General features: G+C 31.8%; 1 protein-coding gene across 2 annotated transcripts in view; it reads left to right on the top strand.

Moving 5' to 3' along the window:
• The first annotated feature begins 226 nt into the window (after positions 1–226).
• The window catches only part of LOC118179823 (NAD(P)H oxidoreductase RTN4IP1, mitochondrial-like), a 91,668-nt gene continuing 73,766 nt past the window's right edge, over positions 227–18,128 (top strand). The window contains exons 1-3 of one of the 2 annotated variants that reach the window (XM_085820620.1): positions 227–379; positions 3,176–3,409; positions 16,038–16,189. In XM_085820620.1, the coding sequence (XP_085676746.1) occupies positions 3,178–3,409; positions 16,038–16,189 (384 nt within the window). In that variant the 5' untranslated portion in view covers positions 227–379; positions 3,176–3,177. The remainder of the gene's footprint in view (positions 380–3,175; positions 3,410–16,037; positions 16,190–18,128) is intronic. The other variant, XM_085820619.1, reaches the window with a different exon arrangement.

The following is an 18,128-nucleotide window of genomic DNA, read 5'->3' as shown; positions in this document are numbered from 1 at the left end:
AGCTTCTGTATTAAATCCCAAATTATTTTCTGAGCAGCAATATAATAATTTTAATCAGTGATAGTTGTATTTTTTAATAATTTTCTATGAGAACACACACTTTGTAAAGTTTAAAATTTCATATCTATAATTAGACAATTAATATCCTAATCATATATGTTTTGAGATATAGAGCTAAATGAAAATTGTTAAACCCAAATACGTTGATTTTCTTGCTTTAAAATTTATTGTCTGTCTTTCAGGCACGATGTGATTTTAATTAATAAGCTGCTGTATATCAGCCTTTGCTTTAAACAAAAAACAAAACCTTACTATTTTCATTAATATTTGGCAACAAAACAAAAGCTTGATTTATACCGCTAAAGAGTTATTCAAACGAGTAAGTTGTGTAAATGTTAGTAGATAAAGTTGCTAGTCTTATCTATTGATGCTAAAATAAATTGTACAGGATTGTTACGTTTCATGTACTTTCTTGCCTATTTCATTCTAGTGTACATTCGAAATGACCGACTTCGACCTTGTTAACGATATGTGTATTACATAATGATGATGTGTAAAATAAATATGTTTAAATTGTATTTTACATTATTTCAGAATAATGTAACTGTATTCCGATGTTATGAATCATTTAACTGTAAAAGTATAAGATCATTAGATTTAAATGTAAAGATATAAAATATTTGTATTATTATATCTAATGCTTCTTTCACAAACTTTTTAAAAAACTTCGATTTGGTAAAAATTTTATATGATTATATTTATGTAAATATGTGCTTATAGAAAAGGAGTAATCCTAACCATTTTTCAGTGAAATATTGCAAAATTATGAATCTAAGGTTAAAAAGTTTATAATTTGGTTAAAATAAAGAAATCAGTGTTATAATTTGGTTAAGACAAAGAAATCAGTGGTGTACTGAACACTCAAATGTTAAGACACAATAACACGCCGAATAAATACTAATTCAGAAGTCAAACAACAAAAATCCGCGTTATATTTTCAAAATTTTCGCAGGACTAGTTTCGATGGTTTTTACCGAACCACCATCCTCAGCTGCAAAAGCGAAAAAAAAAAAAAAAAAAAAAAAAAAATTATTTTAGTGGTTAATTTTACATCTTGTAATGATTTGTCAGCTAAATAAAATACATTAATGCTTGAATGACTGATCTCAGATTTGAAGCATGTAAGCCTTGTGTTTACATTATGAGCAGTGGTGGGTTTCAATCAGTAAAATATTTGGTACTTATGTATTATCATGTCAACAATGAAAGTTATGTATGTACCATCAAACCATGAAAGTTGATCAAGATCTCACCAGAGTTGTGCCAATTGTTTCTAATTATTTCTCAACAAACTCATGATGTCTCTTTAATAAGCAGTTAATATTTGACTCGCTTCATTTTTGTGCTTTGTAAGAAAGTTTTTACAAACTTCCCACAGGCAGTTGTTCCAGTCTATTACATTTTTATCAGCCATATTCATCTGACCATATTGTGTCCATTTATATGCACTTTTTTGGTTGATAGGATCTCATAAGTTATAAAATAATCCACTGCTTTTTGATCTGCAGAAGGCAGATCCCACACTGTAATAACTCTTTTTTTTTTTCAAAACACAAGACAAAATACAACAGTAGCAGTTAAGTTTATATTCGTGTTCATAAAAACGAAAAGGTGGCTTAACAAGAAATTGACAGAGTTACATCAAATGAAAGTGCAATTGTTATCAGGGCATTCTGTTACACTTATTCATAATGAGTGCTAAATTGCACTGCTTGGATGATGGACAGTATAATATATAAGTACCAAACATTTTTAGATTAGCAAACCAAATGCTGACAGTGAATTATAATATTTGTTAAGGCAATTTATGATACCTAGCAGCTAATTTTTTCTTTTAACTCTTTCAGGACAGGCGTCCCATACACACATTCCCTAAGAACGTCTCTTACAGCCAGGCGTCCCATCCATGCATCAGTAGAGATTGCATTCAGAGGATGGGTGATGCGTATACGCATTTTTAGGTGGAATGTTTTTCTGAAGGCCACTATATGGCATCCTATGTCCATTACTTTTGAAATGAGGACAGTTTTAGGTTCTTGACCTTGAGTTTGATATATTCTGTTTGACTTTGGTATTTTACTCATCAGCTGTGGCGAGGGCGGGGTAAGGGAAAGCGTAAACAGAGGTGGGCTCTTTAAATCGCTGCGTGCTAATGAAAACATTCTCGTGTCTGATTTATATCCAATTTCATTTTTTATTCTATTCTTTTCATCTACTATGTACGGTCTTCTAGAGTTACTGCGCGGAGATTTTTTACGTTTTGCATTGCCTTCAGATATATTTCCGTTTCTTATCTTTTAATTTAGAAAGCCTCACCTCCAGTCTATTATGGCAGAAAGGTGCTATTTATCAGAGGAAGAATACTCTCGTATGGTTAGTGAACCATTTACGAACGCAAATGAGAGTAACGATTCCTTTTCTAAAGAGTTAAAAAGAGATACTTTTTCTAAGAGTTACAAAGTGATACTTCTCTGTGCTTCGAGATTTACCACACTTGTCTTTATTTTAAATTTGTAACTTCTTACAGTAAATAGTCTTTATTGTGTTATTTTATTAATTTGAAATTTTATTGATGATCAATTAAAACTTTGAAATAATTTGAATAGTGCGTCCGAAAATTATTTTACAAGATAAGCAATTTTTTAAGAAAAAAATTTTAATAAGTGCTGATTTTAACATATATAAGAGCTCAAGTAATAATCTAAAATGATACCAAAAATTACTACGCTAGAAGCGAAACTTTTTTTTTTTCTGATTTTATTTTATAAAATTTGGCTTAGCGATGCAAAACCTCCGTCCTGTACGGTGACTGCCTACGATTCCCTTCCGTCCCGCACGAAGGCGAACCATCGCAAAATGGTTAATTAATCAGTGAACTGGTTCTTAAAAGTCTTGAATCCAGTCATTGTATGGGAGGTATATAAATATAATTTTCTAATTCTTATTTCTGGAAAAAAGTTGCAAATCTTATAAAAATAATTTGGTTTGATTTTTTTTATTTTATAGTTCATTATCGAATATTTTGATATTTTGATAAAGAGTACTTTATTTCCTGTGCTTTGCATCTTCCAATTTCTACTAGCTGCACTTTTTTTAATTTATTATTTCATTCCAGGGATGTTGCTGACTCGAATTTTGAAAAAGTATACTTTGTCAGGCAGATGTTACCAATGTTTAATTCAAACCCATGGGGTAAAAACAATGAGAGCATGGCAAGCATTTGAGTATGGTGGCCCTGAAAATTTTCAGTTAAATACAATGGCTGTAACACCAGCGATAACTTCTCCCATGGACATTTTGGTAAAAGTGCATGCTGCGAGTATGAATCCTTTAGATGTTAGAATGTTAGGTAAGATGCAGCTAAAATAATTTCATACTTTTAATGCAAAAATTTTATGATTTTTGTTATTTGAAAATTGCATTCTTTATTATACACTTTTCTTCTGAAAAGTGTTCTTTTTGGTCCTTTCATCCTGTTTAACTAAAATAGGACCGAGTGCAAAGTTAGACCTCAAGTTTATGCAGTTTTCATCAGCCCCACTTATGAGGTAACTTTGAGGTATTACAGTACTTTCTTATATTACTTTTTAATTATATTGCTTAATTATCATAGGAATTACTGAAATAATAACAGTTTTCTGACATACATTATTAAAGTTAGAATTTTTTAAAAATTGGTCAACAAGAACAATTTAGCTTCCCTGTTTTATGTGTTATTCAAATCTAGAAATTAAAAGTTAAATTAATTTTAAAAAATACTTGAAATAGCTTGATGATATTATAATGATTAATCTTTCATATATACTTATAATTGAATTGAGAATATTTACTAAAATATGTCTATATAATAAAAGGCAGTACTCTTCTGTTATCAAAACCGCATTCAGAAATATATGTACGTATGCATGTGTTATGCATGTGTGTATGTTTGTATGTGCATATATATATATGCATGTACACACAGTCTCATACATATGAACATATATGCATGCCCACATGAACATATATATCCATACTTACATGCATACATGCATGCATTTCTGAAACCTGTTATGATAACAAAAGAGTAACTAAAAGTCTTTTCCCATTAAGACAGATGGGTGAAGAACATGAAAGGTAGAAATTAAGTACTTTACTTTTCTTTCATACTCAAAGTATCACACAGTTTCAAACAATAAGTTCATTCTAAAATATTGAAAGTTTTCTAATATTAACTTAACCGAATGCATTTTTTATATCTATAAGATGTTCTCTTTCTTAACAATTTTGAATGATCGTGTTCTGTTATTTCTTTAGGTTTATTGGCAGAATTTATGCTATATATATATACAACCAACCATATTTTGGAAAATCATTCTTTAAAAGCAGTATAACACCATCACATTCACTTCGTGCTATCTCACACTTATTACTTTTGCATGCTGTAATGGCAGCTTTTTACAATACCATATGATGGTAGATTACAAATCTCGGTGGTATGTTTTTAGATAAATTATCAGCAAACATATAAAGGCCAGTTCTGGCATTTAACTAACTGGAATGCTCAAGTAATTGGAATATTTTCAGATTTGAGAAACTTTTTTTAAAATATAAAATTGAACAAGAAAGATATTTGTAGCTCTGTTATAAAGCCTGAATAGGACTGAGATTTGAATGAAACAGAAACTCTCATCAAGCAGTGTGTTTTAACGGCAATAATGGTAAACATAATGTAACACTATCTTTATGTAAACCAGATTAGTTCTCAATGAGTCAGTTTAATTTTTGTATAAAATGATGTAAGTTAACTGTTTTTCAATCGTATTTTGAAAAAAATTATTAAAATTTTAGACTTGTCTTCAACAGAATAGCATGCATGCAGTAGAGTATGTTCAAGTTTATGGGATCCTGTCGTCAAGAAACGTGCGACTTGTGTGAAAATGGATAAACACTGGCTGTGCAATGGAAAAATTATGACAAATGATTTTATTTTTATTTTATTTATTTATTTTTTTTTAATGTTATGCCTTTAACTCATATATGTTGATTAACAAAATAAAGAGTGAGATGTTCCTTCAAACTTCTGCCAGAATGGCAATGGATACGATTGAAGGAAGCCAGAGTGTAATTGCTGCACTATCATAGAGTCAGTAGGAAATAATAAAAGATAACCTGATTAAGATCCCTCACAAACTACCATTTCGGAAGATGGCTGTTATTTATCAATAATGCTCATACAGAAAGGTCTGAAAATATAACCCTTTTGCAAGGATAACTTTGAATGGCCATTGGAGGAAAATTATTGATACTGCAATTTGCAAATACCTTCATGTACATGAATTGGGTGCACATAAGACAATAATTCCTGTTCTAGTAGCTTATCTGCATGGTATTGTATAAAGATATTGGGAAGAAGAACTCTGTGTTTGGGGTTCTCTTTTCTGAGGTATTCAAATTCAGCCTAAAGCTAGTGATTGGTGACTGCTGATATGGCACCTGATATAGATCAGAGCATTTCAAAGAAAGACCCGCATTTTTCTAAAGAATGTGTGTTTATCAGGTCAAAAAGTGAGAAATCCAAGCTTTACACAAGTTGAAACCAAACCCTATTCTGCTCCAATATGCAGAAACAAAATTGTTGCCAATTCAGTCTTTTTTTTATGCATGACAGCATCTGACCTCATTGAGTGCATCTTGTGAATTAGATGCCTAAATTTTTCCTCGAAAAATTTCCTAAAGGAGAGATTTGTAGTGCCGCTATAGAGCTCATAATATTATTAACATATATATAGTTTTTCCAAATGGTGTGATTTAGTGCCAATAATGTATAAGCATGAGATCACAGCACAGTCATAAGAAGTTCATTTTTGTTTAATGTAAATTTGATTAATTCTTGATAAGCCAGTTTAAGTTAAGATAAATTTTATAAAAAAGGATATAAATAAGTTCTAATTTTTCTTCACATTTTGAAAAAGGATTAATGTTTTCGACTGCATGAAGGGGTTTGCTTTAATAGATTATGGCAAACCACACTAGGACTATCTGCCTAAGGGACGACATGCCTTTGTTGAGAACTTTCTAAGGGAAACTGGCTGGTATACACATTACACATGAAAAAAACAATAAAAACACCCATGCAACTAACCTGTTTGCCTGCATTGAGCCCAGGTGATTGCATGAAGTGAAGTATTTTCAAAGTTACAAAACATGGACATAAAAAAAAGCCAGAATACTCAACTTTGGAGAGACGATGGTTATGTAATGGGAAATATCGATTTAGGTTTTTTATGTATATCTGTAATTTGTATCGCCTTTTTATCTAACCAAATAAAGAACAATTTTTCATTGAGAGTAATTGGTGGCATCTCTGCCGACGTACATGTTTAATGGAACTTCATAATGACTGAAATTGTTTTTTTTTTCCCACGTTAAAATCTTTTAAATATGGGCTTTTGATACTCAAGTTGATAGCAAATAAGATAGTTTTTTTTGTAATTTTAGAGCAGAAATTTTCCTCATACATTTGGCTTCTCTAATGTGCATTACATTGTTTTTATGCTGAACTATCTGGAATTTTCATCTATACAGAATTTGATATTTCTCGAGCTGTTATTGTAAAAATTCATTAGGACATGCTTAGGAAGCTTTGCTGAAATGCATACAGGTAGATGAAACATGTTTGGGATACATTATGTAGCTTTGAAGAATGGGTAAGAATCCCCAAAACATGATTAATTCTATAGGTTCTCATAGGTGAGTAGACATCTTGCATTTTCGAAGTGATCGCACATCTTATAAACTATTTGCTTATTCTTATTGGGCGATTCATCAATGCTTATTTTTTTATCTACGAAAGATAGTAGTAGTAGTGATTTTCCAATGGTGCAAGGTAGTTTCCTGTAAAGTGATTTTCATTTTCACTAAAATATAATTTTTCACATGTTTGCTTTATTTTCTGGTCCTTTTCAAAAATGAATTTTTATATGCTGCTGCATATAATCCTGCAACTAGTTATTCTTGCTAAATCACCTGCTTCAGTAATTTTCTTTAGCAGTATATGTTTTGTTTGTCATTATTATGTCAGTTCAGTGAATTTATGTACAGTATCCAGTTTCAACTTTTTCAAAGTTATAACTACATATATATATAATACTTTTGCTTATCTTATTTCAATGATAAGTTAATATAATCTTAAGCATATGCTACCTCCCTGTAATACGGTTTCTTTGTATTTGACAGGGTTGCCACGCTACCTGGAAAACCGGGAGAACCGGGAAAAGTCAGGGAATTCGAAAATTGACCAAAAAATTCAGGGAAAAGTCAGAGAATTTAAGTATTTTTGTCAAAATCTGGAAAAGTCAGGGAAGTTGATACAATGATCCCGCCAAAAAAAGCGATTTTTGCGTCGACGTCGGAAGAGATAACTTTTTTGGCGAATTGCCTATCACGTGAGTGTCTGCTGGCATAGAGCCAATTTTCGCAGCTCCAATTTGATTGCCTTTTAGAAAGGCAAAGCAAGTTTCCCGCAACTTTTGGTTTCCAGTATTCTCGACAATCGCATGTGCAGTGCATGAACTAAAGAAAGTACCTGTTCTCGTATAAAACAAAATGGGTTTAATCTTAGTATACGGTACCATGGAGGTAGGAATCAAAGAATATGTATTGTAAAGAAGGAAAACCTCTCTGCAACAGACGTGGCTCCGTTCCATCATAGAGGGAAACAGCTGTGCATGTCTGATATATCTGTTGCCAAAGCTCGAAACCGGTGTCGAAGTTCGAAGGTCACGTTATCAAGAGTTCATAAAATGAATATCGTTTAAAATTTCTTTAACGACTTGCGCTAAAAAGACGTGCCACGCACGTCGAGATGCTTTTGTCTCAAACCGTGAGCGACGTGAACACCACGTCGATAAGCATTTATCGCAAAAATGAAAATAACATGGTGCACACGCCGCCTAACAACGAGATTGTTTATTTCTCGAGTTACAGCTCTGGATTGCACTCGCAGATGCGGAGCGGCGTAAATGAGACACTTTACCACTTGCTATATTGTAGCGCACGGCACCGCAACCTTGAAGTTTAGTCTTAGCGCAAGTAGTTAAACTCTAAATTAAAAGAAAATATTTTTTGGCGCAAGTAAATTAATTCATAGGTTAGTAATTTTCAGGGGGGGGAAAAACTACGAAAATCCGTTTTTAAGATTATTGCGAAAAATCCAAGAAGAAACGTCCTTTGATAAAACGTTTCTTCTTGGATTTTTCGCAATAATTTAAAAACAGATTTTCGTAGCTTTCTTTTTGTCAAAGAACGTTTCTTCTTAACACGTTTCTCAATTTCCGGTACACATCGCGGAGAGGGAAATTCTGGCCGCCAGGTTCCGTCGCCAAATCCCTTGGCAAATTTTCCCTCCGCATTCTAGCGGCGTAATAGCATTTTACTTGTATGGAAAATTTTCTTCTTTACATAGACCAAAGAATTAGAGATTCTTTGCATAGACGTTTTTTGGTTAAAATAATCTCCATGTATGGATTTGGCGACATGATGATGCGCAGTAAACGGGTCATTTCGGTCTTGGCGACAATTTTCAAAATCGTGCCAAAGCCTTACCGTATTCTAGAATTTTACTGCAAAATCTTTTTAAACTTTTCTTGGTACTTTTCCGTTTCGCCAGCGCAAATCTCGCCAAGCAGACTTTGTTGGCGACAACATACAGTATACACATAAAAAATGGTAACAAATGTTAATTTTAAGAATTTTTATTTTGAAGGCATAAACATTTTAATATGGTTTAAAATTTTGTAAACAGCCAATAAATAAAGACAATAAATTTGTAAAAAGACATTAATTTAAGAATTTACTACGCTTTCATGGTTCAAAATCCTGATTCGCCGGTTTGTATCACGTGACCTCAAGTGATCTCATGTAAACTACGCTACAAAAATCTAATTCTCTTAGTAATTATCTACATTAATTTCAAGTTAAATCTGAATTTGGAATACAAGTTTAAATGCAAGAATTATTTCAATTCGTACGAATAGCTTACTCAGAAATTATGTAAAACCGCAGTGCTTTACTTCGCTAGTGCATTCTCATTAGAATGGATGAATTTAACCCTTAATTTTGCCTTTTCTATATTTTCACGTTCGGATGAGCGGTGTGGTGTATTTAATTATGGCAAAGCACACTAGGGCTATCTGCCTAAGAGGAGGGATGCCTTTCATGGAGGACTTTCTAAGGGAAACTAGCTCGTATACACGTTACACATGGGGAAAACCACGAAAACGCCCATGCAGCCAGCCCGTTCGCGGGATTCGAACCTTGGACCGAACTACCAGTGTTCAGCGTCTTTACCGCTCGGCCGCTGGTGGGCTCGGATGAGCGGTGTGATTGCATTCTAATTGACTTAATTACCACGAATTCTCTTAGGGGATAAAATTTAACTAGTTTGTAAAAATTCTATGTAGTAGTATGCCAATATTGAAAGAAACAATCAATCTGATAAAAAATGGCTGCGACTTTTTTTGAAAATGAGGCGTGAAAGGTTACCAGCGAGGATATTCCGTTTAGCGTCAGTTGTACCATTATTGGCGACTTTATCGCTTGTGCCGGCAAAACGGAAAAGTACCCTTTTCTTTTTAATAAATACCTTGCCATTTTGCAGTAAAATAAAAAATAGTAATCTGTCATCGATATTCGCTAAAATATCGTTGATTATTCTAATTCAATTTTTAAGTAATTATCTTTATTTTTATGTTATTCGTATAATTTAATGATGCTTCTTCCCTCTAAATTTATTAATTATTAGTAAATAATATTTCTAAATTTCAGGAAATTTTCTCTGGCATAATCTTGAAATTAATTCTAGCAGTATGATGACATACCATCATGAAATTTAATGCACATATTTTTTCGGTACTATTCCGTTTTGAGGACCGTAAAAAAAATTGCAGCAAAAATGTATGTGCAAAAGCGCCAAATCTAGCAAACGCGCTTATTTAACAGCGCGCCAAATCTATTGAATTGAAATACCTACCATTGAAATACTGGGTTAATTTTTAAATCCTTTTTTGATATCCTATGGATTTAACAATTTGGGAATTGCCCATAAAGAAAAGTCTGCAATAGAATTTTGGGTAAAGTGCAGAATCACACACTGCTTGACGCGTTAAGAATTGCACATACTCGGTATCCATGTACACATCGGTCTATTTTCACTTAAAAAAAATCCCAGAATTGCACAAAAATGGCACTGCGCACACCCTTAACTTTATCTATGTACACATCGACCTAGGCATCATTCATTATTGAAAATTATGTTTGAACAACCAACGAGATGAAATTATGCTTTAGCGATAACTCGGTAGCGAAATAGCGATGCAGGCATCCATCCAGTTATGTTTAGCAATTTTTATATAAATCATAATAATGATCTTAAATAGTTATTTACTTTTATCCTTCATTCAGTCATGTTTAGCCTTATTTATATAAATTATGATTATAAAAAAGTATTATATGAAATTAACCTTCCATCTAAATTAAAACTCAATCTTAGATATTTATTTGCTATTATACTTCCTTTCTTGCGTTAGGGTTGCCGCAATTATTTTTGGCAGCACTGGCATCAACAATAGTTTGGCGATTTTTTACGGCCCTCAAAACCGAATAGTACCATTTTTTCTTACGTATGCTGCGAAATAAATATAAAATACCTCAATTTATTAAAATAGATTTCTTTGTTTCGTTTAGCTGCAGAATGTCTGCAAAAAAAGCCTTATTTTATTCCAGATTGGGAAGATTCTAATCTCAATCTTCAATGGAGAAAACAAGAACTATTATAATTATATTTGTGTTTTCAAGTGTTAAGGTGCTTTTTAAGAACATACCTCACACAAATTAAATTTACCTAAAATCTAACCTGACTATTTAGCATTGCGTTGTGATTTATAAGGACCGGATTAGCCTCGTGTTGAACTGGTGATGATCATGAGTAATAATTAAATAAAACATACATTTGTTATCCAATGTATATATCTTAAATTTTATTAAGTTTCTTAAGTGGAAAAGTAAACAAAATTATCAAACAAAGTATACCAAGAATAATTAAGAATAAATGTCCTCTGGGATTTATTGAATAATTAAGTGAATTTGCTACACAATACAAGTAATACCATAATTTACCTCTTAGCGTAGCCAACGTACATTACGCGGATAGACTGGAATTTTCTTGAAACGCACCTGGAAAACCTGGAAAAGTCAGGGAATTTCATTCTCCTGTTTGAGTGGCAACCCTGATTTGAGAGAGTTGGCAAATCCTTATGTGAGACTGCATTTTCGCAATCAAACAGCTCAAAGAACTGGGAAAAATCGTGTGTAATACACCATTTTTCAATATGGGTCAAATATTTTCTTCTCAAACTAAAATTTTAATTAAAATTAAATTAAATGTTGCCATACATTTTTTATATTTGTTATGTTGTTATATTTGCTGTATTATTTCTTTAAAAATAATACATAATATTAATATTTGGTGGCAACATTCTTTATTTTGAAAAGTTATTTGAGAGAAAAGCAAAATGGACCAAAAAAAAAAAATTGAGAATTGAGACTAATATATATAAGTGCTTCCTAATGAGAGCTTCATAATGAGCTTATACTCACTGCATTTAGCGTAATTCCAAGACTACATTTAATACGTATAAATGTGATAGGTGGTTCTCAATAACATATGAGCTTTAAATACCAAATTTGTGAAGTTTGGGATCATACCATTATGTATTTTAGTACTTAGGTTGATCATGACATTGCCACCCAGCAGTGCAATTTAATACCATTTATGAATAACTATGAAGTAAAAACATACTCATAACATCTGTGTTTTCATTTGGTGTAACTCCAATTCATTGTCAGTAAGCCACCTTTTGTTATTAGGAATAAGGATATAAATTAACTGATATTGTTATATTTTTTCTTGCCATTTGAAAAAAAAAAAGTTTATTAAAATTTGGACAAAAAATAGCAAGCGGTATATATATATATATATATATATTTTCCCCAATGCTTTGGGATCTTAGGTTCAAGAAAGGTGTGTATTAACAGACACCATATGGTCAGCTGAATATGGTAGAGAAAATGGTAACAGATTAGAACAGTTACCTGCAGGAAGTTCACTATAATAGTAGAGTACAACTCCAATTATCCAAACTCTGACTATCTGAATCGCTTTCAGAATCAACAGAAGATAAAGGAGAAAAAGAGAAAAGTAGCTCAAGAAAAGGAAAGGAAAGAGATAGGAGAAGATGAGAATGAGTGTCATTTGAGGAATTATGAAACATTCTTTTGAAAACTTCTGGATGTTCAGAAGTTAGTGGTGAGGATACAGCAGAATGGATGGTGTGTGGTTTTTCAGGCCTGGGGTTTCAAATTCTAAATGATGATGAACTTGCTGAAAGTGTGGGGGAAGAAAGTGTCGAAAAGAAGATGACCTTAATATCGAAGTTGAAGCAGACATGGAACCATCAGCTACTGAAGTGTTTACCAGCCTTGAAACTGCATTAAAGTGGCTGCAGCGTCAGCCTGAGTGTGACCACATGCAACTTCTCATTGTCAAGCGGTTTCGCGACTTGGCTGCCCAGAAGCGGATGAAGACAGTCAAACAGCTTACTTTGACCAAGATGTTCAGCAACCAATGACTTTCAGCACTGTTGAGTACCGTACAGTACGCTACATAGCATGTATGTAAAAGTGTTGCCTTTTCATTTTAATTAATTAAAACTTATTTTTCTTTAAAAATAGTTTTTTTTCCTTCCATTTTCAGCATACAATAATTAATTAAAATGTAGTAGACCCTTTCTTTGGAAAAAATCCAGTTATCTGAAGGGGGTCTGGTCCCAATTGATTCGGATAATTGGAGTTCTACTGTATTCGAAACAGAACTTCTAGTAAAATTGAAGGGCCTGACAAAATAGTAGAAATTGATAAAAGCCTTCCTACAAAGTGCGAAAGTGAAGCAGATTGAATATTTATTGTTTATTAAATAAAGAAGCATTAGTTCTTTCAGAATTCTGCTGGAACTATTGACACAGCTTTGGCAGGACTATCACCATCTTTCATAGTTAATGTGATATATGTATGTACATACATTTTTTCATGAAAATATTGTCAAAGCTTTAAGTATCACTTCCTGTGTATCAGTTGTAACCAAAATCTAATATACTGTTCTCATTGGTGTAAAAATATTAAATATTAAAATTTAAAAGTTTTGGATTGTTTTTTAACATAGCTTTTCATTAAAGCTGTTACAGGTTTAAAATAAAATACCATATCTGGTTGCCCATTAAAAACCTTACTTTATGTGAAGTACCACGTCTGGTTAACTGGTTCTACCAAAAGTATAATCAACTTTTTATACTGAAAACAGGAATTTTGGGGGAGTTTGATATAGAGTTATTGTGGATGAAAAAATCATCACACATATGTACACTGAAATACAGACATCACTGTAAAAATAGTAAAAAGTGTTATAGGGACCCTAATTTATGCTTATTAACAATTGATATCAGGGGCAAGAAGAAGTAAAGGGGAACATTTGTCCTTGGGCACAGCATCCAGGGGATGCCAAATTAATGTTGCAGAATTTTAGAATGAAATGTTTTCTATATTTGTCAAACAGAAGGGGACACAAAAACTTCAGTTATCCCTTGGTGCTGAAAACTCTAGCTATGGCTCTGATTGAGTATTGCTTTCAAATTTTTGGCCCAAAATCATTAATTTCCTTACCTACGTATGTAGGTTGACAGGAGGTATAAAGCCAAATGTTATATTAGAAAAAGAAAATAAGTGCGTTAAAAAGTAAATGATGTAATATTTTTAAAATAAGATCAGATGTTTCTATATGTAACTGTTTCATAAGTAATTTATTGGAAAAAAAAATTATAAAATAATTGCTTGCAATAAGAATGCAAGAAATTTTAGTATATAGAAATGTGAGAGAAAGGCTAAAAAACAACTGAATTCTCGTGCATATTTTTGATGCAATATTATAGGATGTGTATGTTGAATTGCTTTGATGAATTTTTATGATTTTTTATATCAGAAATTTTCTAGTTACCCCGCCCCCAATTGTTATTATTTTTAGCTTATCATTTCTTTAAATTAGACTTGTAATCCAAAGTTTTTAAATTGGAATGCATTGCACACATAAGATTTGCTATGTAGTAATAAGCAGTTTTCTTGTAAAATACAGAGGTTGTTCTCTAAAAACCTTTATTCTTCACTGTGTTTCTACACCATAATTTTCAAGATTGTAAAGCCTTTTGTAGAATCGGAAGAGGTATTTTATCCCATTCCTCTTGAAAAGGACTCCAAAATCCAAGGAGTGTTGTAGGTCGACGTTTCGACAATCTGCTTTTTAAAAATCCGTAAGCGCAAAAATTCGTGGGTCATACATCAGGAGATTTAGTGGGGATATAAGTGAAGGGTATGGCCTTGATACCCATTTTTTGTTCCATTTTTTCCAGGAAATTAACAGTGGATTTTGACCAGTGGCTGCTTGCTCTGTCTTGATGTTGTTCTGTTGATTGATGAGATAAAGAGAAGGTATTCATATTTGAAAATCTGTTATAAAATATGTTCCTGATAATATGTGGAGTTGATCTTCACATTTTTCTCCATTCTCATTATTTTTAATTTGTCGTTATATGTAAAACCAGCAGCAATCATAAATCCCTTTGAAAAATCTTATTTTAAATCCTTTGAACTATGTTTTAAGACTTTTTCCTCCTCTTTGATGATGATAAATGGATCTCTTTTTATTCCAGTTATTTAAATACACCCAAGATTCATCTGTCATGACAACATTTGTCCATCAATGTCCAGATAAATGTTTCTCATAAAGAATTCTGCAGCACGTTCTGCATTCGGCGATATGTCGTAGAGAAAGATGATGCATGTTATGTTATTTCATCATTTTAGAATTCAAATCAGCATTAATCATTTTGTTTATAGTTAACACTGAGCATTTTAATGATTTTGCAACTGTACTTTAACACTGCGGATTTTTTTAAGATCTTAACTTTTCAACATTCTAAATATTCCTTTTTTTCTTTGATATCTATTTGGAGCAATTTTTCTACTTGAAGCCAGACTTTGATGTTATTTTCCATTCTTGTTAACAATATTACCTGTCGTAGCTTTAGATATAAAAAAAACCATGGCTTTCACAGTGCTTTTTAATAACTAGGTACGAATAATTTTCTTCGGAAAGAGTGCATACTCTCCCATTCAGTGCTTCTTTAAAAATGCCATTTTACATGAAAATCAAAACTGTCAAGTAAAAGATGATAATGTATACTTCCAAAAGTATAGTATAGTTCAAAAATATAGTTGCAGTTAAAAAAATTTTTCAAAATAGACTTATAGCAAAGCAGAATCATCAAAAAATGTGCAAACAGCCTCAGTATATATGATAAATAATTTCAACTGCTTTCCAGATTACATTAGGATTTTATTATATTAGTTCTTTCTTAAATGATGTAACATTTCTTGCTGAGCACATATTTTATTACTTTGTAAAACTGATGTGTAGTGATACTTGATTCTTTAATTCTAAAAGGCAGTTATTTTTCATGTAATTGCTTCTTTCAGGCTACATTGGAATCAAGGACACCCAATTATTTGTTTCTGCATGTTCTAGTCATTAAAAAAACTTTAGTTACATTGCTTCTGTTGTTTAAGGAATGAAATATTATGAAATAATTAACAGTATTGAACATTCAATATCAAAAAGAAATTCGATACTAAATAGTACTTGCTGATTATGGAAACTCAAAGTATTCATCGTATTGGTGTAATATGAAAATAAGGAATATTATCTTACAGTTGCATAACTGAAGAAATGTGATATTTTACTTTCAAATTATAATGTGCTAATATCCATTTTTTACTATAAATTGCTTTTTATTGCTTCAAAATTTTATATAACAATTGTTTTAAATTTTTAGAAGGGTATGGAGCAACTGCATTCAACACAGTGAAGAAAATTACCAAATGCTCTCTTGCACCACCAGAGTTTCCTTTAACACCTGGACGTGACTTTTCTGGAACTGTAGTGTATGTAGGAAAAAAAGTAAAAAGTTTAAAATCTGGAGATGAGGTATTTTCAATATCAGCTATATGAAAAATTTCTTAGAATTTCTTTGGAAATAAATACAATGCAGAACACAAAACTGTATTTTTTTATATCAATGTACAATTTCTATATAAAGCAAGAAATTAATAGTCAAACTGAAGTTGGGAAAAAAACTCTTTTATTCATTGTTTAATAATCATTAGAGGGAAAACATATAAAAAAGTTATTTCAGCATTAATTTTATTTCTGTAATATTTAGGTTACTGACTTAATGATATTTAGAGCATATATGCATAAATAGCATATTCATGTGCTTAGCACTAAAATTTTACATAGGCAACAATCTTTTTAAAATTCAAATGTTTAAAAATTATTATAATTGAAATCTCAAAGTAGAAAATGGTGTGATAATGCTGACTAAGCGATAATACAGTACAAAGTCCATAATCCGGACTCATCGGGACTTCAGCGATTCCAGATTAGGGGTTTTCCCAGATTATAGATCATCAATTTAAATCTGGTAAGATGGCATGCAGAAATTATATAGTTAAAAATATGAAACTGTAATTTATGAAATAAAGAGCAATTATGATCTAAAGGATATCAAAATTTACAACAAAAAAAAGCTTAATATTTATTTGTTTACTTTATTAAACATTTTTTTCAATGTAAGTTGTTTAAGTTGCTTCATTTTTTGTGCTAAAACTTTCTCTTTAATTCTCTCTTCTATAAACAGACATAATTTCTTGTTCAGTTACAAAGTTCCACTGTTCAAATCCTGCAATTGCTGTGTCGAGAATACCCGGATAATACCCACCAACTTGTCAATTGAAATTTTTCCGTTTTAAATTACCTCTCTGTCACTTTCTTCACTATCGGAAGCGCGCATGTGTAAACACTTTACTGGCTTTATGTGCATATGTAGCGTATGCGCGCATTAAACGCGCATGTGTAAACGCTTTACGTGCATCTGTAAGTTTGTGGCTTTGATGTCCGGATTATAGATCATTCCGGATAATGGACGTCCGGATTATGGACTGTGTACTGTACTAACTAAGCTATTTTTATTTCATAGTAATTGCTGTGCATAGAATGCATAAAGGTCTTCTTTTTGTGTAACTATATCTAATATATCTATTTAAAAAGATAAATATTTTTCATCATTTTTTAATTTTTTAAACATTGTTTAAAAAAATGGTGCTTGCTGATATACACCCAGTTCTGACTAGAATCACCAGATAAAACACTATGTCGCCAAACAAGCCAATCCAGAATTTTACAAAAATATATATCTGGCAGCCCGCTAATAGTTCTGCATTCTTTTGTGTTGGTGCAATGCATGCATATTTGAAATTCAAGGGTCATGTTTGTAGTTTCTGCTGGTTGTAATCGGTGTGTGGAAATTTTTTTTTTCTTTGTAATGCAACTGCAGAATTTGGCTGCTATTGAGAAACAGTTTTAAAAAATTTTTCGGAAATATGATGTTTCACCTAGTAGTAGAGAGTGTAAGAATATGCTTTTGATGAAGTTATTTTTTGTGCAATTTTCTGATTTCTTTTTAAGTTAAAGCAGGTTGATGTGTACATGTAGAGTAGTGCCAGGTTGTTCTGTGATGCTGAGAATTCTGCAGTTCTCTGATTTTTTCTTAAGTTAAAACTGATCACTATGCACATGAACAGAAGACTGGGGGAAAAAAGTATATTAAATGTTCTATCATATAATTTTATTTTGTTGTTACTTTATTTAATTTGTTGCTGTTTCATTTAATTTTTAGTATATCATCATGGATGTTTGTTTTATGTAATTTTCAGTGTTTTATTATGGAAGTTGTTTTAATTTTATTAATTCAGTGTATTAATTTCGGTGTGCCACCATTTAATAATTTCAGTGTGCAGCCATTTTTTAAAATGGCTTCTGTTTTTCATACGTTAGTCTAGTGAAATATTAGTTGGCAATGATTGGT

This window comes from Stegodyphus dumicola, chromosome 7, assembly GCF_044657685.1.
Source record: "Stegodyphus dumicola isolate Sdum_Otavi_A_Nest chromosome 7, ASM4465768v1".
Taxonomy (NCBI): Eukaryota; Metazoa; Arthropoda; class Arachnida; order Araneae; family Eresidae; genus Stegodyphus; species Stegodyphus dumicola.
This window is presented reverse-complemented; position numbering and strand designations above follow the sequence as displayed.